Source organism: Archocentrus centrarchus, chromosome 5 (genome assembly GCF_007364275.1).
Source record: "Archocentrus centrarchus isolate MPI-CPG fArcCen1 chromosome 5, fArcCen1, whole genome shotgun sequence".
Classification (NCBI taxonomy): domain Eukaryota; kingdom Metazoa; phylum Chordata; class Actinopteri; order Cichliformes; family Cichlidae; genus Archocentrus; species Archocentrus centrarchus.
In genome coordinates this window covers 20,046,705-20,067,228 of record NC_044350.1, presented here as the reverse complement: position 1 = coordinate 20,067,228, position 20,524 = coordinate 20,046,705, and the positions used below count along the sequence as shown (strand labels likewise).

The 20,524-nt window shown below is 41.1% G+C and overlaps 2 protein-coding genes across 4 annotated transcripts in view; one reads left to right on the top strand and one right to left on the bottom strand.

The window, feature by feature from the left end:
* Window positions 1-351: 351 nt before the first annotated feature.
* eif4enif1 (eukaryotic translation initiation factor 4E nuclear import factor 1) lies at window positions 352-11,233 on the bottom strand. 2 transcript variants are annotated; one of them, XM_030728912.1, is made up of 19 exons: window positions 11,143-11,233; window positions 10,118-10,263; window positions 9,959-10,032; window positions 8,762-8,889; window positions 8,251-8,519; window positions 7,923-8,121; window positions 7,622-7,785; window positions 6,761-6,896; window positions 4,914-5,090; window positions 4,293-4,564; window positions 3,685-3,759; window positions 3,240-3,420; window positions 3,039-3,127; window positions 2,688-2,821; window positions 2,441-2,522; window positions 2,143-2,266; window positions 1,751-2,047; window positions 1,473-1,640; window positions 352-1,325 (listed from the first exon to the last, which is right to left on the bottom strand). In XM_030728912.1, the coding sequence occupies exons 2-19, from the start codon at window positions 10,208-10,210 to the stop codon at window positions 1,138-1,140; spliced, it is 2,850 nt and encodes a 949-aa protein (XP_030584772.1). In that variant the 5' UTR covers window positions 10,211-10,263; window positions 11,143-11,233; the 3' UTR covers window positions 352-1,137. The 2 variants fall into 2 exon arrangements, with proteins under 2 accessions (XP_030584772.1, XP_030584771.1); XM_030728911.1 differs by having other exon boundaries at window positions 10,904-11,206.
* The window catches only part of sfi1 (SFI1 centrin binding protein), a 13,237-nt gene continuing 3,937 nt past the window's right edge, over window positions 11,225-20,524 (top strand). For both annotated transcript variants that reach the window (XR_004019955.1, XM_030728910.1), the window contains exons 1-27: window positions 11,225-12,150; window positions 12,246-12,317; window positions 12,421-12,531; window positions 12,615-12,709; window positions 12,811-12,928; window positions 13,012-13,114; window positions 14,437-14,593; window positions 14,691-14,852; window positions 14,962-15,032; window positions 15,118-15,210; window positions 15,306-15,403; window positions 15,503-15,569; window positions 15,664-15,794; window positions 16,580-16,661; window positions 16,734-16,912; window positions 17,007-17,082; window positions 17,411-17,506; window positions 17,607-17,683; window positions 17,794-17,896; window positions 17,990-18,086; window positions 18,423-18,583; window positions 18,676-18,750; window positions 19,194-19,268; window positions 19,353-19,529; window positions 19,603-19,793; window positions 20,089-20,350; window positions 20,446-20,524. Coding sequence is in view for 1 of the 2 variants with exons in the window: in XM_030728910.1 (XP_030584770.1) it covers window positions 11,987-12,150; window positions 12,246-12,317; window positions 12,421-12,531; window positions 12,615-12,709; window positions 12,811-12,928; window positions 13,012-13,114; window positions 14,437-14,593; window positions 14,691-14,852; window positions 14,962-15,032; window positions 15,118-15,210; window positions 15,306-15,403; window positions 15,503-15,569; window positions 15,664-15,794; window positions 16,580-16,661; window positions 16,734-16,912; window positions 17,007-17,082; window positions 17,411-17,506; window positions 17,607-17,683; window positions 17,794-17,896; window positions 17,990-18,086; window positions 18,423-18,583; window positions 18,676-18,750; window positions 19,194-19,268; window positions 19,353-19,529; window positions 19,603-19,793; window positions 20,089-20,350; window positions 20,446-20,524 (3,172 nt within the window). In the remaining variant the exon portion in view is untranslated. The remainder of the gene's footprint in view (window positions 12,151-12,245; window positions 12,318-12,420; window positions 12,532-12,614; window positions 12,710-12,810; window positions 12,929-13,011; window positions 13,115-14,436; window positions 14,594-14,690; window positions 14,853-14,961; window positions 15,033-15,117; window positions 15,211-15,305; window positions 15,404-15,502; window positions 15,570-15,663; window positions 15,795-16,579; window positions 16,662-16,733; window positions 16,913-17,006; window positions 17,083-17,410; window positions 17,507-17,606; window positions 17,684-17,793; window positions 17,897-17,989; window positions 18,087-18,422; window positions 18,584-18,675; window positions 18,751-19,193; window positions 19,269-19,352; window positions 19,530-19,602; window positions 19,794-20,088; window positions 20,351-20,445) is intronic.

The following is a 20,524-nucleotide window of genomic DNA, read 5'->3' as shown; positions in this document are numbered from 1 at the left end:
GTGCACTGAGATGTTGCCATGTGACTGGCTGATCAGGTTGTTTCAAAGAGCAGTTGAACAGGTGTACCTAACAAAATGTATTAGTGTATATACCCACTATATGTTTGCTATTGTCCACCTAAATGTAAATTAAGGTGGACAAAAGACATTTCAGTCAGCTTCTGAAGTATTGTCTTTGAATGACTGTCAAAACATTTCCTAAGCTTCACAAATGTACAGCATACCACACACACACCATTAGCCTTGTTAGTGTGGGAACTCTTACAATTGAACTCTTAGTGACAGGTAAGTATCCAGCAAAGTTAAGATTCAACAAGCATTCAAGAGAAATGCAGACAAAATAGTTTACTCAAGATTTTATTTATTAATTCTATTTGTGCTTCTTATAACTTAATAGCACACAAACTGAATCCCAACCACCCTCAAAAATGACTGAGCAGTGTTGCCCCCTTTAGTGAATGGTAGGATACGGTTTAGGGGGGGGGGAACCCACAAAAAGGCACAAACAGCTTGCTGCATCCCCCAGAGGCATCTTTAATGCTCCACTTCTACAGAAAAGGGCCACTATCTATGCCATGAAGGGATGGGTATATGCGCTAAAATTACTCATCGCGACACCTCTCACCATGTGACCCCCCCTCTCCGAGCAGTTCAGGTGAGAGATTAGGTAGACACGACAGAGGAATGCTACCAGCTTTTGCTGACTTTGTCGCAGTTATTCAAACTGCACAATCAAAATAGCTCCCCCTTACCAAGATGGGAGAGAGAGGAAGAAAAAAAATAAAAAAAAATAAAATAAACACACCACACCTTATATACACGGAGAAGAGTCTTTCCCATGGTCTGTACAATTGGGCCTATACATTGCTGTGCAGTCTCATACAAAAAAAATATATATATTTTCACTCAGCTGGCAAAACAGATCTCTGTCACTTGCCTCTTCCCAAAAAAAAAAAAAAAAAAAAAAAAAAAAAAAGTGACTTCCATACTGATGACAAAGCATGGCTTAGTTACATTGTCCTGTTGTGTGCACCATCTTTCAAATTAAAGTTCACATTTTCACAGTAAAGAAGTGGTGGACATGGGCAAAGAGGGGAGAGAAGAAAAAAAAAAAAAAATCCAGCAGTGTTTATTGTCCTATGGCCGGAACTCTAATTCGTTTACACTTATGACCTTGGCTGGCATAGAAGGGAGTGGCTGCTCTAGCACATCTGATCCAAACCACTTGGTGAGGCTTAGAGGTGGGCTGCTGCCATGTCGCTGGGAGCCATTTGTCCGGTGGGGGCCTTGGCTCTGTGACTGAGCGCCAGGGATGTTGGAATATACTGCAAGACAAAAGTTTTCAGTCCAAGAGTTCTCAAAACAAAATTACAAGACACTTAAATACACCAAAATTGGTAAATTTTAACATGCAACACTTGTGAGGATAATTCTGCCACAGCCACTTAGTCCCACTGAATCTGAACACTCACTTGGTCGTTGCTGTTGAAGTTGCTGTTGCATTGCTGCCAACTGCATCTGAGCATTGGCTCTGGGAGGTAGAAGTGGATGCCCAGTTGCACTTAGAGGGTACAGTGGTTGTCCAAGCAGAGCGGGAGGCAAGCCTTGAAGTTGTGCAAGGTCATGTGGTGGAAATATACCTTATGAGAACAGTTAAAGATCAGAAATAAGGTTTAATGTCAGGTTACTTTCAAGAAAGATTTTTTACATTTAAATAGAAAATTAGAAAGTTAAAAAAACAACAACCAACCTGCAGGTCCTAGCTGCTGAGGCTGGATACCCTGTGCTAACATACGTTGCACTGCAGGGTGGAGCTGGGGAGGAGGGCGCACCATAGGCACGTGAGATAGCAGCGGTACTGGGTAGACAGGACGAGGGAAAGACGATGGTCCTGGAGGTACCATGGTGGGTGTATGGTGTCCAGTGGAGCCAGGCCTGAGGCGCTCTTGTTCTTTGCTTTGCAAAGTCTGTGAGCTGGTCTTCATGCCCCCTGACTGAGCTCCATTACCATCCACTGCTTCCAGGTATAGATTTGGGGAGCTGCTGCCTGTAATCATTCAAACCAGGTATCAGTGTTACAGTGCTACATCATCTCACTGAAAGTAAAAAATTAAATTAGTTGTAGGTGAATTAATACTCTACCATCATGAGTATGTGCTGATGAGTCTTCCTTGGTCTCTGAACGACTTGAAAGTTCATCTTTGCTCTTCTCTTTAGTTGCGTACATTTTGCGGATCACAGATGTGGGTGTAAATGAAGGAGACAGCTGACATGAGAAGGGGACAGGGGAGAAAAAAAAAAAAAAGAAAAAAAAGGAAATGAATACTGGTAACACCAGCTGCATCAAGTTACAAAAAGATACCACTCAGTCTATAAGACAACTCTTGGGGGGGGGGTGAGAACAAACAAACAAAAACAGTGGAGTATAAAGTGCACTTACCATACTGGTGACAGCATTTCCTGGAGAGTTTCTCCCAGCAGGCTGAGTGCCTGGTCCAGGGGAACGATTAACTCGCTGCAGTCTGGGCAAAACAGACAGACTCAGCCACACAAATTCCAACCAAATCTTGTCATCTTCAGTAACATTAAACTACATGTCATTCCAGTTGCTGAAAATGTAATTGTAATTATTTCAAGTATCAAACAATATCAGGTGATATTTATACAATTAAAACAAAAACACAAACCTATTTCGGAAAGATTTGTCTTGAGGCTGCTTGTAACCAGACTGGAATGGGTGGTGGGCATGTAGAGCAAGATCCTGCTGGAATGCCAGTGCTTCCAAGTCTGCTTGGTTAACAGGAATAGGGAGTGCCCTCATCTGGACAAAGTAGATCAAACCTCAAAAATATAAGCTAAAAGGGCTGCATGTGCATAAATACACTTCTATTCCAGGATGTTAAGATGTTGTAATCACTATTAGAAGCAACCTTGTATCACAGGATGTACATTATGTAACACTTCAAGAAATCGTTTACTGCTAAAACATTGGTTCATATGTGAATGAATAAAACAGACTGAAATCTCATCTCAGTAACCTGTTGCTGTGCAGCAGATCCAGGGCTGATAGACCTGTGTATATCAACAAACCGCTCCGGCAGCATGGGCTGAGGACCAACAGGAAATCCTTGAGGTAGGAGGAGAGGGAGAACTAATGAATTTGAGCTAATCCAATTTTAAAAAGAAATGTGTGCCATATGCATTCTTCCTAGTTCCATGGCACTCTTCAGTAGACTTACCTGCAGAAGGTTGCAACTGACTATTGTAGTATTCAGGTGAGGGTGCCCTCTGTGGAAAAAGAGGTGGTGAAGGGCCTTTGTGTAGTAGGCCACCTAGAGGGGCAGAAGTCACTGAGGCCTCGGAGCTACCCACCAAATTACGAAACTGTGTTGGGGAGCCACTACGAACTCCCAATAGCTCCTTTAGAGAGGAAGGGGAAAAAAAACAAAACAAAAAAAAAAACATTTCCTAATAAGTTCCTGTTTATTATGACTTGTAAGATTTAAATTGCTTGATCACTTGGTTTTTAACTCTGATCTGCTGCACAAAACCCTTTCTTGCTTTTTGCCTACAATTAATGTGAAGATAGTCTGCCATCAACCCTGGCAGTAGGAACAGAGTGGATCTCTAGCCTTCACACTGCTCTGAAAACCTCATTATCCTCATGATAGTGACCAGACCCACCTGGAATATATTTTTCTGCAGCTGTCCAGGTACTTGGGCATCAGGCAGTGTCACTACAGCTTGGTCTGGAGTTTGCTTTGTACAGCAGAAAATAAAAATAAAAATAAAAATGTGAGTGATGCAAAGCAACTAATAAGCCTGCTATTTGACATTCTGAAATGTCAACATTTTCAAATGCATCAAGTAAAAACTGGCCTTAGTCATGTCACTACCAGGGGGAGAAAGGAGAGAAAAAAAAAAAAAAAAAAGACCTGAATGATACAGATGCATGTGCATGCAAGTCTAAGTCAGTGTGTCCTTTCTGCAAGTGAGTAATGTTAGATTGTACCAGTGTAATCTTCAGATTGTTTTGTCCAATGAAAGAAATGAGATTTCTTTGCTGACTTGCACAAAGGACAGTTTACAGACATCATTGCATTGAAAAACGAACACAAGGTATAACCTCAACAGTTAAGCAAATTTATGCCCATCATTTTTTTTAGCTTGTTACCTCTATTTTTTTTTTAATCTTGAAGGATGCATTGCACAGGGGTAGATTTCACCTGTTTCATTGCAACATGCACAACATTACTTATCCAGTGTCAACATCAATATGTAGAAATACTTACAGTGTTTGTGTTGGTTTTGGGGTGAGGTGGCAGAGTTCCACTTGCCTTCATGCTGCTGACCAGTTTATTAAAGGCTGACATGTCAGTGTCACGTGAGCGTGGATGGGCACTCAACCCACCAGTTAAAGCCTCTTCCAAATGTTCAGCCATGAAGGGTGTGCCATTTCCTCTCTCAGCAGGTGGCACCTTCCGCACCTGTGGTTCTGAGTCAAGCCTCATTCCCTTCATTTCTCCCTCCACCTCCTCCAGTGAGAGCACCACTCCAGAAGTAGCTGGGAACACAATACTTATCTATAAAGCCTGAATTTTGTTGTGTCACAGCTCAGTATTACAGCAAATTACCAGGTCAGGACAGGTTTATCACCACTCTCAAGGATCATCAACATATGTACCACGACAGATGCATATAAAAGTGTTTGCTTGTTTTTTGGCATCCCCTTTACCATATCTACTCAAAGACAAATGCAGGAACATAATGAAATGTGTTTATGGCACTCCATGGACACAGTTTGTAATGGGGTATGTGCGGGCAAGAAGAGGAAAAAGGGGAAACCTTGTAAATGCACATGACATTTGCAGTCGAGTTTAGCTGTGGACATGGTTTAGTAAACAGGCACTCACTGCCGTCCCGGAGCCGAGCCTTATTGGCAGAGAGGGTGGAAAGAAGGGGTTTCAGATCTATTTTGGCCTTATGCAGCAGTTCCAGGATGTCGACCTTCTCCTTGGATTCAGATGATTGAATAGGTGCGAAGTATGAGGTACTTCCTTGTCTGGGGGATGTGCAGCGTGGTTCAAGACCTTCAGAGAACAGAAACAAAATTTAGGATATTAAAAACAGAAATCCAAGTTGTTTTAGCAATGCAATTTTGATTTGTATTCAAATAGTAGCATTATGGGTCATGAAATATAGCAGCAGGCTGGGCGCAACAAAATTTAAATCACTTTCTACTTTGATGAGACATTCTAAAGTGAGGCACAGTTGAGATTTGCTTCTTTTAGATAAAGTTCTACATCAGTGGTTCCAGAAGTCATAAGTGCTGCTGCCCACTTGAAAACCAGAAAATCCCATGGGGCCCCCTCCCCCCGTCGTCCGATAGCACCAGCCTGTGAAATTTTCCTGGCTCGAAGCCCGTCTTCACTCATCAAAATGAGAAAGTAATGCATTTTCTTGAAAATTTGATTTATTAAATTTACCCCCCCCCCCCCCAAAAAAAAACAACAAAAAAAAACCAAACAAAAAAAAAAAAAAAACACAACACAGGCTGTTAGCTATAAATTGCTAACTGCTACCCAGCCATATACAAAGTGCTAATGCCAGTGTGTGACCCACTTACCACAAACTGCAATACAAAAGCAGTAAATTTCAGTCAGTAATGGGCAATATCACAAACCAACCATAGCTACTACCACTTTTAATTCACTTTTTATATAAATACATTTATAGAAACATAACTGAATACTTGAGTAATTTCAAAATGAATTTCTATTAGTGCGGCTCCCTGCAGTACCTTTGCAGACCACCAGGGGGGTCGAGGTCCACACTTTGGGAACCACTGTTCTACATGATATGAAAGCTCACCAAAAATTTCAGGGCTACGTTTCCAAGAGTCCTTTAAACTGGGGAAGTTAGTGATACTGCTACTGCTTTGGGGTGGACGATGCAGCCTCAAAATGATATAATATTACAAGGAAATTTGATGTCTGATGATGTGGTCAAGGGGGAAGAATACTGAACAATGTTTTATCAATGACCAAAGCTTGTAGCCAGCAGCATTTATTTGTGCAAACAAAATAAAGACCATTTTCTATCCTTTTCCAATGAGCTGTTCTTGAAGAAAAACTACCTATAGATTCAGAGTGCAAATCTATTTGCACTCTGAATCTATTATTGAAAAAATATTGAAAAAATGTTTTCTACCTGGGGTGTTGTCACTTGGATCAGGCTTTTAAAACCCAACTGTTTAAAGCCCTCCTATTTCCACCATATAACCACATTAGTAATTTCCATCCATTGTTTGCACTTGCCATCATATGGACTGCAAATAACGAGCACTCCAAGTCATTTGTTTACTTTGGGGTTTCACATCCCCATCTGTTAGCATCTCCTCTTTGCATGCCTTCATAGCCTTGTTGTAGTCTGTGTTTGACCTCAAACTGTGGAACAAATTTCTCTTTTCCACCTTTAGCAGGAACAATTTTTCTGCATATTTTGCAAAGCTTTGTGCTTTGTTGGGGGTGGTTGAAGTAGCCCCCTCGTTACTAAATTGTAATCTGAGGCCAACAGGGCTCTCCCTGTCAGACATGCCTTAGCTTGCCATGTGTGCACAAGGAACTTAAAAGCATGCATTGCTATGTCATTGATATTGTGGTAACTTATTGTATAAAGACATACTGGTATCACAGATTATGTGATGTGGTACAGTCCCACAGCTGCTTTTACAGAAAATGACTGGAATCAAATCACTTACCTGCTAGTTTTTCCAGCTCTTCATGAGGAGTGGACCTCAAGCTGCTGCACCGGCTGCCTGGACTTTGGTTACTGGAGAACCACTGACTGAAGCGACTAGCTGACACAGGGCCCTCTCCCAAAACATCCTCTATCATCTGTAAGACAGAAACAGGGGCCTGTGAGACAGACTGGGAAACAAAAATCTGCATACTGAAGGAAGCAAGAACAAATGTGGCACTTACGTTTGCAGCGCTTCCCATCGATTTAGCACAAAAAAGTGCTAGAAGACTGAGGGCAGTGTCACTGAATGCACTGCTGTTTGACCTTGTTCTCATTTATGAGCCAGTACACAATCTAAAAATACTAAAGACTGTTGCAGTCAGGCTCTTCTAGTTCTTCAAACTACCAACTGCATCTAATAGGTATGATGATGGGCATAAATTTGGATTGCTGATGCCTTTAAACATCTCATTAACCCCATGCAAGAGCCCAGAGTGCAGTAGTGAGATGACTCACCCACCAAAGAAAATTCAGTGAGAGCAAGCTAGTGCAGCAGAGGTAATCTTGTGCTGATAGAAAGTATCTGCACACTCAATACTTGAAGTTAAAATTGTGTGTTTAGTCATAACTTTAATAGAGCAGACCATGTAATTCAGATAAACCACAACCATCAGGCCTTGTAAAAAGATTAAATTGTCATTTGTTTTTAAACTGACAGTTATGTATGGTTTAGGGGTGACTAAACATGAAAACCTCTACTGTTAGTGAACTGGATTACAATATTGCACAAAAGAAAATTTTAAAATTTACTAATTTACATCCCATCTGTGAGCTTCATTCCTCTAACCCAAACAAAACCATAGTGCACCCCAGTACTTACAGAGGCCAGTCCCGGCATGGTCTTCTCTAGATTGAAGAATTCGTTGAAGTCAAAGTCACCGGTTGAAGACTCCGGCAGAACATCCGTATGGGGAACTTCCTGATCAGCTGACGACTGCAAACCCACATCTTGCTCCTCAGACTGTCCACCATTACATTCCACTACTGCATACAAGATGTGACAAAAATACATACAAGTCATGATTTTAATATGAAGTCTTATTGAACTGGCTTTCCAAATACTAGAAATACAATGTTGCTAAAAAAATTCTTAAAGACCATTTCTAACAATGTTGACATGCCTTCTTTCACAGACTCTGTCCGCTTCCTTGACCGCTTGGTTTTGCGTTTATCATCTTCCAGGATTTTGTCATCAAATCCAATAAGCTCAATTGTCTCAGACTGGCTGGTGGGCCCCCCTGAGAACCACTCTGGCTCCTCCTCTGCATAAGAGTCATTCCTTCTTCTTTCACTAAACACACGCTTGTCACCAAAATCTCTCTAAAGGATTACACAGGACAAAAAAGGTAAATTTATAAGTATGAATGGGACAAAAACTACTTGTACAGAAAGATCATTTTTAACGAACAGGAATGCAATTTATATGGAGTGAATGTGACAAACACCAACCCTGAATCTTTTATCCTTCAATTCTCTCTCACGTTCCTTTTCCTTCTCTGCACGAGCTTCCCTTTCAAAGGCACGTGAAGCAATTATGCGTCCACTGCCAATTCTGCGTGACCCTCCCATACGGAGACTGTCATTCTCCTTGTTTTCCAAGGGGCTGATTGGGCGACGAGTATGAGGTGCAGCATTTCCCTGACATCCACCTCCAAAACTGCGTCGCTGTGGGCTCAGTACTACGTCCAGGTCGTCCTCCTTTAAACGCTCACGGGGATCTAAAAAAGATAAATAAAAAGGCTCGTTTTATAGAGTACAGACTTCACCAACAGCTCCACTACAGCAGGGCAAATATCTTACGCAAGTCTAGAACTTGTAATCTTAAATATTCAGTGGTCAAGGCCAACACAGTTAAATAAGCTGATGAGATTTGTTAACTTATTAGCGCATCTAATACTACGAGGAAAAAAAAAAATTTAAAAAAAAGGGAAATCGTTTTTTATTTATTTTTTTTTATTACCTGGGATTCTTCGTTTTAATGGAACTCTATCATCCATGTAGTCCTTCTTAAAACCTTCCACAGGAGAGCTTCGCTCCGAAGTCGGATACAGTGAGGCGTGCCATTTCTCAGGGTCCCAGACACCATCACTATTGGGGCAAGGGGGGGCAGTTTGAATCCACAGTTTAGCTATAACCAACTACAATCTCAACTAGGTAACAACTTTTCTCTCGCTTTTTTAAAAACCCACACAACAATTACAGCAACAAAGAAAAAAGAAACAGGGTGGAAAGAACATTCATACGCAAAAACTGCAGATCCCAGATCTTCAAAATAATCAAAACTGTCGCACTGGCAGTGCGCCTCAGTGTTTCACTATGGGGGTGTTTATAGTTGTCTGTCATCAAACTGATGACAGACAACTATAAATACTTGTTAACCAAGGTTGAATCAAATCATATAAGTGGATGTGTTCAAAATATTAGGTCATTTCCTTTTCAAATCAGAGTATAAACTTAAAAACAAACAAACAAAAAAAACAAAACAAAATGTATTAAGGAAATCTGAACTACCCTTTAATGCATCCAATTCTCATACTGTTCAGCCACTATTACTAAGGCTCAAACCTGAAATAGTTATGGGACAAAGATATGTGTTCTAAACCAAACATTTGCCTCTTCATTCTCAAGCAGACATGAGAACAAATCTTTGACTGTTGGTTAAGAATTACCCCAAGGAATTTAAATGAGCTCAAAGCAGGAGACAATCTGGAAGAACATGTGATTTCCAAAAAGCAAGAGTAAGTCCTCTGGACATTTACACCATGTTAATTACAAACTTTAGGCAAATTTTAGTTTCAAGGGAGTGTACACACTATTGTGTAGAGGCTCCCCTACATAACCTCATTTAGTCAAAGTAATTTTTGATCTCGCTCTCATTTTTTTGTTTTAATTTAACCTGGTTATTTTGTCAAATTTCAAAAGTTACCAATTTATGTCTACAGGCATTAACAATAATACCCACTAATGTCAAAGACTCAGTGCTTGAGCCAAAAATAAATAAATAAATAATAAAATAAAAACAAACAGTGCCTGAACAGCATTAAGGCAAGCTTTATGGCCAGACATTTGTCATTTGATAAAGGTAATCTCCTGTCCCTTGTTGATCCCTATAGCATTACTTAATGTGACTGTGTGGCTTTCATACAGATATTCTTACCTGTCATATTTCTCAGAGAGACATTCAGGCCTTTCATTGGAGATTGGCAGCTCCTTGATTTCCAAAAGCTCCTCCTGCAAATGAGATGATAGCCAAGCTTAATTAGCAACAATACCTAATTAAACTCACAAAATAATGATAGCTAGCATTTATCATCACCTTAGTGTATCTGTAAGGAGCTGTATTTGCCGGCTTAGACTGGTCGACAGCAGCGTCACCATTCTTCAGCTCTACACAGGCATCTTTCTCCATGACTGATTTCAGACAGATCAAACAGCCTCTCAACCGACAACTCGACTCTACACCTAGGGAAGATAAAAGTTAAATGATTTCAACCGATGTTGATCAAAAATGAAGGACGCACGTTCTGAAGATTAAGCAAAACGACGTCCTTCTGGTGCTGCAAAATGCTTTTGAAAATATGTTGCCATTTTAAAGTATATTGCACGGGAAGACCATAGATAAGTTGCCATGACTATAGAAAAGTTGCCATGACCCAAAACAGACCAAACAATCAAGAAAACCTTTTCCACTTACACAGTTTACTTTCAACGTGTAGTTAAAGAGCAATCCTAACGTCTCAGGTTGCTGCTGGCTAATTAGCAATTTAATTGGCAGCAGCTGAGAGCTGACACGTCATTATACTACATTACAAAGCGCTGGCATTAATTGACTAATTGCCTATAGCGCCTGGACTGTAAATGAAGCCTTTTGCAATACAAATCAAGCGAGCAAAAACGTTTATTGAAAAAAAAAAAATGACGCTGAATAATTCCCATTAAGTATTGTGAAAATAAACGCTGTTTGCCAAGAGATTGACACACGGTTAGCCAAATGATGGTAGCGTCCCACACACAGTTAACTATAAACCGAATTCGTGGTACAAAAGTTGTACAGACAGCTGACTAGCAAGTCAAATAAAACAAAAAACAAAAACGAACTTACTTAGTTTGAATGCTGAGTGGAATGCCGGTCACTAAGAGCCGAGCAGATCACGTTAGTGAGCTGCCTAGCCTAGCCTAGCACTTTCAGCTAGCTAGCTAGCTGGGGACTAGGGATAAATGCCCACCCAGCGAGCACCAAATCGTGAGCCGGTAGAGTTGTCGCTGTGATTTCAGGAAGCACGCACTGTAGAGGGGTAACTTAACACAATAAGACGGATCCAAAATAACAAATTAACTCACACGGAACCGTTGTAATCTCAAATAACAGTCTTCTCTTTCTCTGTTTTCTAAGTCGTAGCAGCAATTTTCCTCTGATCACCGCTTTAAGAAGGTCCTGGCAAAGATTACGCCGTGTCCAACGCGCCTTTTCAGAAATTAAAATGGGCAGGTGTGCGTTGGCGATAGCCTGTTTTGATATTTAAACCAGTCTATGAAATATAATTTTACAAGTAAATGGTTTATGTGTAACCATATAAAATGTGGCAAAACTCCAATTTGCTTTGTAGTGAATATTTTTATACTAAATTTAAAGGCGCTTGACAGGCATTACTTGAGGCAACCACATATTGTGTTAGGGGTTTGCTCGATTTGAATTTCTCCACTGCCGGTCTCCCAGTACTCCTTATGAAAATATAGACCCCGTGCTCGCGGGCAGCCCAGGACTGATATTTCGAATCGTCGTAAATCTGTGAGGACCTTAAATGTGTTCTTCCTGTGAGAAGTAAACATTTCAGAATTTAAACTGCTGTAGAGGGAGATCTGTGAAAAACGCTGTCCCATATTAAAAACTTTATTAAACAGTGTAATAATATTGAATCTTATAACAGCCACAAACAGTTTAATGTCGTCTTCACAGAGCGGCAGCACAGGCTGTTGCTGTTGACAACCAACGAAGAGACCCGGTGGTCACGTGATAAGGAAAAACAAACGCGCGGTACTTTGTAAAGAGTTTTCTCATAAGGATAAAGAATGGTAATTTTATTATAAAAGCTACGAAAAACGAAAGTGTAAAACGACCATGCTTTTGATGCTTTTATAGTAGAAGTGATGCGGAGCAGTGGTCCGTGTAATCGCGGCTTGAAATATGCCAAGTAGCGGCAGAAACTCAGATTCAGTAAGACCCCGATTAAACTATGTCAGATCTGGTGGTGAAACAAAACAAGTGCGCAAAGTTCACACCAGAAAGGTCCCTTACAGAGTTGGATACAGCTGGAACAAAGGTGGAAGACTCAAGGAGCTGAGAATAAGGTGATGAGTGTATTTCTTTACCTACTTTTTAAAAAAAAATCTTGCTGCTTCCTTCCTCACTGAAAATCAAGTCTCCACTCTTTGAACCTCTGCAGGCACCTAGCAAGAAAGTTTCTGAAGATATGGATGCAGAACACCTTTGGCCGAGTTCTTCCTCGTGAAGCAAAGTAGCTGTTTCACTTATTTTAGAAAATGAAAATATGTATTTTCAAATCTAGGATCTGGTTCCCTTGGTTTTCCTGCCTGCTCTCTAATTCATGTGTTTTTCAGGTCCCACTATAACAGGGTAGTCCTGAGAAGAACCTTTGAAGGATGGAGAGAAGAATGGTGGTCATCCAGGAGGGAGTGGAGTCTGACCATGCGGGCAGAGTGTCACTACAGGTCATTACAGGACATTATGGAAGACTTCTACAGCTGGTTCACTGAGACCTGTTTGTGTACCAACGATTCTGCTTTTGTTTCAGATACTACCTGTGCAATTGGACACTCCATAACTGGCGAATGTTTGTGTGTTTGCAGAGGGAAAAGAAGACCCAACTGCAAAAGGCTCAGTCATTTGGTGTGATTTTAGCATTCAAGCCTGTTGGCCTTTCTTTTTTCTTTTTGGTCAGATTTCACAGTTAGCTGGTGTGTCATTACCCACTTTGTCTCTTTCATCAGCCGACAAGCAGCGGATGCGTCTGGTGTGGGACAGATGGGAGGTTTTCACAGAGATGAGGAGAACGAAGAACAGAATGCTCGAATCAGCTCTTGAGCAGTACAGGCTCTCAGTTATGCGGTAAGTTTTTTTGTATTAAATTAAATCTTCTAGGATGATGATTTTTAGCATAATGATGGTTTTAACGTTTTTGTGTTTTGCAGCTCAGCGTGGAACTTGTGGCAGACTAGGCTACAGCACCATCGAGACCTTCGCATTTTGGAGGATCAAGTGCAGAAGCAGAGGGCACGAACCTTAACAAGAACGGTAAAGACATGATTCAACACACCTGTAAATCACATTAACATTAATAATAACTTTATTTATATAGCACCTTTCAAAACAAAGTTATAAACAACAAAATGTTTAAGGTGAGATAAAAGTGAAGCAACATAAGGTATAGGAATACTGGTAGCACAATGAGATAAAAGGAAGAACTAAAGACAATTAAAAATGAAAAATAGGTAAATTAAAAGAAATTATCAAAAGATTTAATAAATTAAAAATGATCACTAGGAGAAGACGATAAAACAATTATGAATGACAATAAAGACATAACTCAGAGATTATAGAGATTATGAAAATATGTCTGTAAGAGAAATTTAAAAGATGAAAGTGAGCTTGGGGTGGTTGTAGTTTTATGAGGGAGAGCAGTTCATCTACTATTCGGAAAGTCGGTGGTTCGATTCCTGGCTTGGGGTTCAGTATCCTTGGGCAAGATGCTGAACCACAAGTTGCTCTCCGATGTGTTCACTGGAGTATGAATGTTAGATAAAAAGAACTGTGTAGAAAAAAGTGCTTGTATAAATTGGTGTGAATGAGGCATGTTGTATAAAGTGCTTTGAGTGTTCAAGTAGAGTAGAAAAAATGCTGCATAAGAACCAGTGCATTAACCATTTGCCAGTCTGATCTCCTCAGGGAGATTGTTCCAAAGAATGGGTACCCTGACATCCAGCATAAACTAACACAGCATTTCATAAAACATCATGCCAACAGTCAAACATTGTGGCAGTGTTATGTTCTGGAGCTGCTTTGCTTCAAGACCTGGATGACTTTCTGCAATTGATGGAACCATGAATTCTGCGCTCTATCAGAAAAGGAGAATGTCTGGCCATTAGTTTGTGCCCTGAAGCTCAAGAGCACTTGGGTTATGCAGCAGGACAATGATTCAAAACACACCAGTAAGTCCTGCTCTGAATGGTTCCAGAAAAAAAAGAAAAAAAAATGAAGATTTTGGAGTGGCTTAATCAAAGTCCAGACTTAAATTCATTTGAGATGCTTTGGCATGACCTTAATCAGGCAGTTCATGCTCGATAAGCCTCCAATGTGGCTGAATGAAAACAATTCTGCAAAAAAGAGTGGGCCAAAATTCCTCCACAGCGATGTGAAAGACTCATTCAAAGGGACATGTAGTTACATATCATCTGCATAGGAGTGAAAGCTCACACTCACACTATGCCTGTGGGTGACATACCCCAGGGGTAACATAGATAAAGAAAACAGGAGAGGTCCGAGGACAGACCCTTGAGGTACTTTACTCCTCTGTATTCTCTCTGATGATCTGTGACCTGATATATTTTGTATCAAAGGCTTGGCTTCAGTGGAAAGAGATGTACACGGCTGCTTCTTGCCAGAAAGAGAAAGAATCCAAAGCTGCACTTCACCTTATCTTCAGACTGAAAAGAAGAGCATTGCATCAGTGGATAAGATATGTGGCCTGTCGGCAGACCAAGAAAGAAACACAAGGTCATTATAAAATACCCACGTGGCTTTGTTTCCATTCTTGAAGCTTCATTATTCAGTCGTCTCTTAACACACTTTTTGTTCTTTATTTCACCTTCAGCTTTAGCTCAATGTGCCTGTTGTCGCCATCTGGTGAGGAAGTGTTGGAGTACATGGAGCAATGCTCTGGATCGCAAACAGAGTGAAGAGACGCGATTGCAAGCAGCAGCCCTCTTGGCCATGCAGAGCATCCAGCGCAGAGCACTGGTGCACTGGAGAGCTTGTATCCTGATCAACTATTAGAATGAATAAAGCTTCAGTTTTCCTACCATCTACTAAATCAGTTCTTTAAGTTATCAGTACTGTTGTTTGATTCTTGAGCTCTTCCGTAGATGTGGCATTGTGCAGAGAAGAGGCTGAAAGAACCAACAAAGCACATCGGCATCTCCAACATCATTTACTGGTTAAAAAAATAAAAAAGAAGCAACTACAGATTAGCAGAGAGTGTGATCATTTCATGTAGTCAGCACTGTGTATTCTCATTGCAGCGTGCTGGATTGCGAGGGTTGTCTCTTAATGTCATGTGGAACAAAACACATCGACTGAACCACCATATGGCTGTCCAGCATTGTCAGCAAACGGTAACTGATGAACACACTGTGATCTTCACACTGCAACCGATTATCATTACTCCCAGTGAGGTTTTGAAAGCATCTGAAGGTTTTGTTTTTTGCAGATGACTCGTAAGTACTGGAAACTGTGGCAGGATCGTGTGGAGGAAGCTGAAGACCAGAGTTTTAAACCCCTAACAAAAATGGCACGGAGTAACTACAGGTGTTCTTTCATACATTTCCCAATCGCCACCGTTTTCCCAGTCTCGTGGGTCTTTGTTGTAACACCCATGCTACAAAAGAATTTTGTTTCTAATTGCAGCACTTCACTGCTGAGAAGATGCTTTCACTACTGGAGAGAGAAACTTGCTGAGCAAAGACACATGCAGGTATTTTCAAATCCAGCAGAAGAGAGCACAGATACAGATAGACTTACATTAGTTTCAAATACAATAGACGTGTTTTGTTTTTTTTGTTTCACAGGAACTGGAGTGTCGTGCAGACATTTGGTATGTAGACCACATGCTGCCTCTGTGTTTTCAGTCGTGGGTTGAGTTTACTCAGCAGAGTAGACTGAGTCAACAGAGAAGACTCAAAGCTGAAGTTTATGATCGGTGAGTCATCACCTTTCTCCTCTTTTAAATCTTTCTAGATATAATGTGAGCAAACAGTTCTGCAGCTTTTTATTTTATTTTCATTTCAAGTTTCTTTTTCTTTTCTTTTTTTTCTTTTTTTTTTTCTTGCCTCTGCACTGCTTTTAGTGTGGCTGCTGTTTTTAGATGTGATATTTTTAGATTGCTGGTCCCATCCGGAGTTCTTGCATGCGTGCAAATTCATCACAGTCCTTGAACAGAGAGCAGACTTCATCTTCTATGTCAGACTGACCCCACATTCATAGGGAGGATCGTCTTTGCTCGTGAGAGCTGGTCTCTGGCTGCAACTCTAAGACAAAACAGTAGTTTTCCATGGAAGCATCTGTGGTGTCCAAGGCTGACATCAGCATGACCAGGAGTGTACTAAGTGTGTACCTTGTAGGTGTCCCACAGGATCAGATTGTCAGCAGTGTTTTTTGGGGTTTTTTTTGCCAGATCAACACAATCACTGAGTACAAGATGCAGCTCTGGCACTTTTTAAGGGTGGAGGAGATCTGCTGCACATCACAGAGCACACAAGTGCAAGTGATCAGGATGGGACTTTTCGGGAGGGTTATAAAAATAGCAGCACTGGAAGCAGTCGGAGACTACCTTTAAGTGGAAACTGAACAAATTTAAATTAGTAACGATCAGGACATTTTTTTGTGGGTGGAGTCTGACAAGATTATGAATGTACTTTGTAGATTTTCAAACTTAGCAGGTGGATGAATATGTCCACATGATGCTTCTGTTCACTGTGTTGACAGGCGGCGCCAGTACACCTGGGTGTTTTACACTTGGTGGGGAAAATCGGAGAAACGCAAGGAAGAGATGCTTTCTGAGCGGATGGTACGTCAGTTGCAGATGGAAACTACACTGTGGTACATCGCACTGGTGATAAATAACACTTTATTTTTCTAGGCAGTTCTTCATGACGAGAGATGCCACAAGCAGAGAGCCTGGACCAGATGGAGACAGCGCACACAAGAGCAGATCAAAGAGGTGGAGAAACAGGAGGCTTCGCATTGTCTGTATCGGCGCACACTTCTCCGCAAGACGATGATGCAGTGGAAGGAAAATGGCACTGACATACGAGACAGGTTCTCTTGTAGCTGTTGAATCATCTGAGCTTGAGCTATGAACTACTGTAAATGTGCTGTTGGCTAATAGATTTGTTGATTTGTTTCACATCAGGAGAAACAGAGAGCAGCAGGCCTGCCATCAGGGTGACCTGCGCCGCATGAGATTGGCTGTAGAAAAATGGAAAAAGGTGCTGTTTCTTTTTTTAATCTTTGTTGAGCCCAGTCTACACGCCATCTGTTTCTTCAGTCATTGGGTTGTAAGGAATCAGTGCGTTTGGCTTAAGATTAACAAAGCCTGAAAAAATGAGCTGTTTAGATGTAGAAATGTGTATCTTACAAATGTTCTGCTCAGCGTCTCCAGCAGTATGAGAGTGCCTAAATGGGACCAGAGTTTTGAGGTGTCCACATGAATGCTGATAGATTTTTCTTCTCTTCATGCATAATTTATGTGTCTCGCTCTTTTTTTTTTTTTTTAATTCATCATTGGATTATAATGCAGACTTCTTTGTGTGTCAGTTTGTTCAGAGCCAGAGAGCCAAGAAAAGCAAGCTCAGGGAGATTCAGAGTTACCATGAAGTTAAACTTCTCAAACACTCCTTTGTGGCCTGGAAGGTACACAAGGATCAGTTATAACCACATGATTTAATTTGTTTGGAGGGAAGAAAATAATGTTCAAGTCTATACCCTATTGTATGGCCTACTGTATTTACAGAAACACCACCTACAGATGTCTCAGATCTATGACCATGCAGAGGAGCTTCACAGGCAGCGCACACAGTGTTTTTTCAGGTAATAAAGACAAATACTAAATTTCTGAATTTAAAATCAGAGTTTTATTTCTTCTGTTCAGAAATACTAGGTGTATGTCAGCGTCATCAGTTTCAGTCATGTCTCTCCAGAGAAGCGCTTACTGTATGGAGGGAGAACGCAGAGCAGCGGGCAGAGATTCGGCTCGCGGAGCAGCAAGCACAGAATCACTTTTGTCACTCCCTTCAGCTTAAGGTTATAAAGCGATCTAATGCCTTCATCTTTAAAATCATCAGGCCTAGTCATCTTTTCCGCACTGATTGCTTTCCTTTTACTAAATCTTTCAAGGCGTTTCATGCTTGGAGAGATGCAACAACACTTGCAATATCAAAGCGCCTCCAGCAGGGGGAAGCACTCAGCAGGGCTCAGCAGTCTATGAATGAAGGTAATTTCATATGTTACAGTTTTGACACCTTTCACATGTCTGTTTTCTTTAAACAAACTTAACTGTGCTCATGTGAGCGGCACCTGCCTGTAACCCTTAAAAGATCTGGTAAGTAAAGATATTGCAGCATGTTTTTCTTATTCTTAGAGCTGTTTTTTTTTTTTTGTTTTTTTTTATGTGGTATCCTCATTGAGACTGCAAAGACAAATGCAGCAGTTATCCTAGCACTTGTCACAGATTTTGTATCTGTTAAGTAACTGTTGCATCAGAACTGTGCTATTTGGGTACCAGGTGTATCAGTTCTACACTTTTTAGCTTGATGATTTCTGCTTTTAGTGCGGCTGCTGCGATTTTTCCGACAGTGGAGGAATCAGACCAGGGAGGCACGGAGGGAGAGGATAAGCATGGAAAAAGCCAGGCGACACCATAACTCCAAACTCCTTTCTAAAACTCTGAAAGCTTGGAACGCGCATTACCACCAGCACAAGAAAAATAAGGTTGTAGCTTCTTTTAGCCTGTAACTCATATAAAACCATACTGGTCACATCAAGCTGTAGTCTAACCTTTTTAAACTGTGATTATTTTGTAGGTGATGAAACGACAGGGACTCTTATTGCTGAGATTAAAAATGTACCAGACGTACTTTGAGCAGTGGAAAACGAAGGTTTGTTCATGTTCTTTTTTTAATGTTCTGGTCATCAGATTTCTGTTAGGAACAAGAGTATGGGATGACAGCTATGTCAGACTTACTGTATCAAAGAACAACTGAAGAGAGCATGTGCTTAAAAAATAATGCCACGATTAGTTTTTTATTTATCAGTAACCTTCATTCATCAAATCAATATTTGGTGTGAGCAGTACCAGTTCTCCTTCATTTGCTGTCAGGTTTTTATGGCACTTGGAAAGTCAGTTTATTTTTGGCCATCTGGAGAACTTGCCACTGTTCCCCTATGAATTTAGGCTATCTCTGTGTCTTCTGATGCTATGATTTTGAGTTCTATGTGTTTGATGTCATCATGCTGCATAAGACACCTTTCTAATGCATACGTATTGATTGGTTTTGATTTAGAACAGTTAAACAGACTTTGGTTTTCTTCCTGCTGACAGCTGCAGCACAGACAGAGAGAGGCAAAGCAGGCGGAGCAAGCACTCTGGCATTGGTCCCTCACGCTTCAGGCCAAGGTAAAACCTGCCTCCTCATGCATTGCCGAAATGGTGCTCACAGGCTCTAAGATGTCCTCTTGCTGCTTTCTGAATCTGCTGCAGGTGTTGTATGGGTGGAGGATGTGGGTCACAGAGCAGCGGAGAAAACAAGAACATGCAGCCAGAGCTGCACTGGTCTACAGAGACCAGCTGCTGAGGGAGGGCGTGACATGCATCCTCACATATGCTGCTCACATGAATGATCTCACAACGGACCTTACGCAACACAGCCAACAACAAGTAGGTTATTGTGTCTTTCTTGGGCTTTTTAGACAGAAAATCTCCGTGTCTCACTTCTGCTTGTGTCCTGCAGAGATCACAACATCTTCAGAGAGTTGTTAAACGTTGTGCTGCACGGTGGAAGCAACGGGCGCTGTGTAAACCACGAAGACAGCAAGAGATCAGAGGGCAGCCACCAAAAAAGAGCGTGACCTTCTGTTTGAGCAGTGTTTCATCGTCTGATTCAGAGAAGCAGGAAGCTGAAGATGGACTGCTTAGCAAGCTGTGAGTGTGTACTTCACTCCAGCACATGGAGTTTGGCGTTTTCTTACTCAAATGCCAGTTTGAGTCCTGCTGAAAGTGTTGCCTTATAAAGGGTAGATAAGTTATCAATAAAAGAAACACTGCTTCATATTTTCGATGGTAAAACCCTCTTTCCAAAGTGGGATGGAGTGATACATGAAAATAAAGAAAGAAGATTTGAACTATAATATGGTTACTAAAAAAAGCATTGCATTAAAACTCATTGGTGCTCAGCAGAAATCACTGATAAAATCTTTGTTTTTCTTTTTGTTTCTAGAACCCAACAACAATCTGGCATCACCAGCATTAAAGCAACTCCAGACTCCTCTGAGTTCAGTCTCCCACAGAAAAATCGTCTGGGGTCATTCTGCCTCCATCCTGATAACGTTTTCGTTCCCTCTCTGCATCAGAGCAGCGTCATATCTGCTGTGCCACCCTCTGAACCTCTCAGGTCCAACATGGAGTTTCCTGAGGACACCCAAAACCAAGACCGTCTTTTACCTCCTTCTGCTTTCATGACCACTAGGACACAGAATAAAGTAAGATACACCTGTTTGACGTAACAACCATTTACTGCTGTATTAAGTAACTTGATTTGGGTTCAAGCTTATGTTTGTTTTGTTTTTTTTTAAAGTTCAACTCAGGAGCTGCTCCAGTTGTGCCTTTTCCTCAGTCTGTCACTTCTTTGGATCACCGCTCATCTGCATATCCAG

What these genes read in the sequence shown, in the direction of transcription:
- eif4enif1 (XM_030728912.1), bottom strand. Translation starts at nt 10,210, where the DNA reads ATGGAGAAAGATGCCTGTGTAGAGCTGAAGAATGGTGACGCTGCTGTC. An exon ending in CTCCTTACAGATACACTAAG is followed by an intron (nt 10,033 to 10,117) that starts GTGATGATAAAT and finishes TCTCATTTGCAG; the next exon opens with GAGGAGCTTTTGGAAATCAA. An exon ending in GAAATGCTGTCACCAGTATG is followed by an intron (nt 2,267 to 2,440) that starts GTAAGTGCACTT and finishes TTCTCATGTCAG; the next exon opens with CTGTCTCCTTCATTTACACC.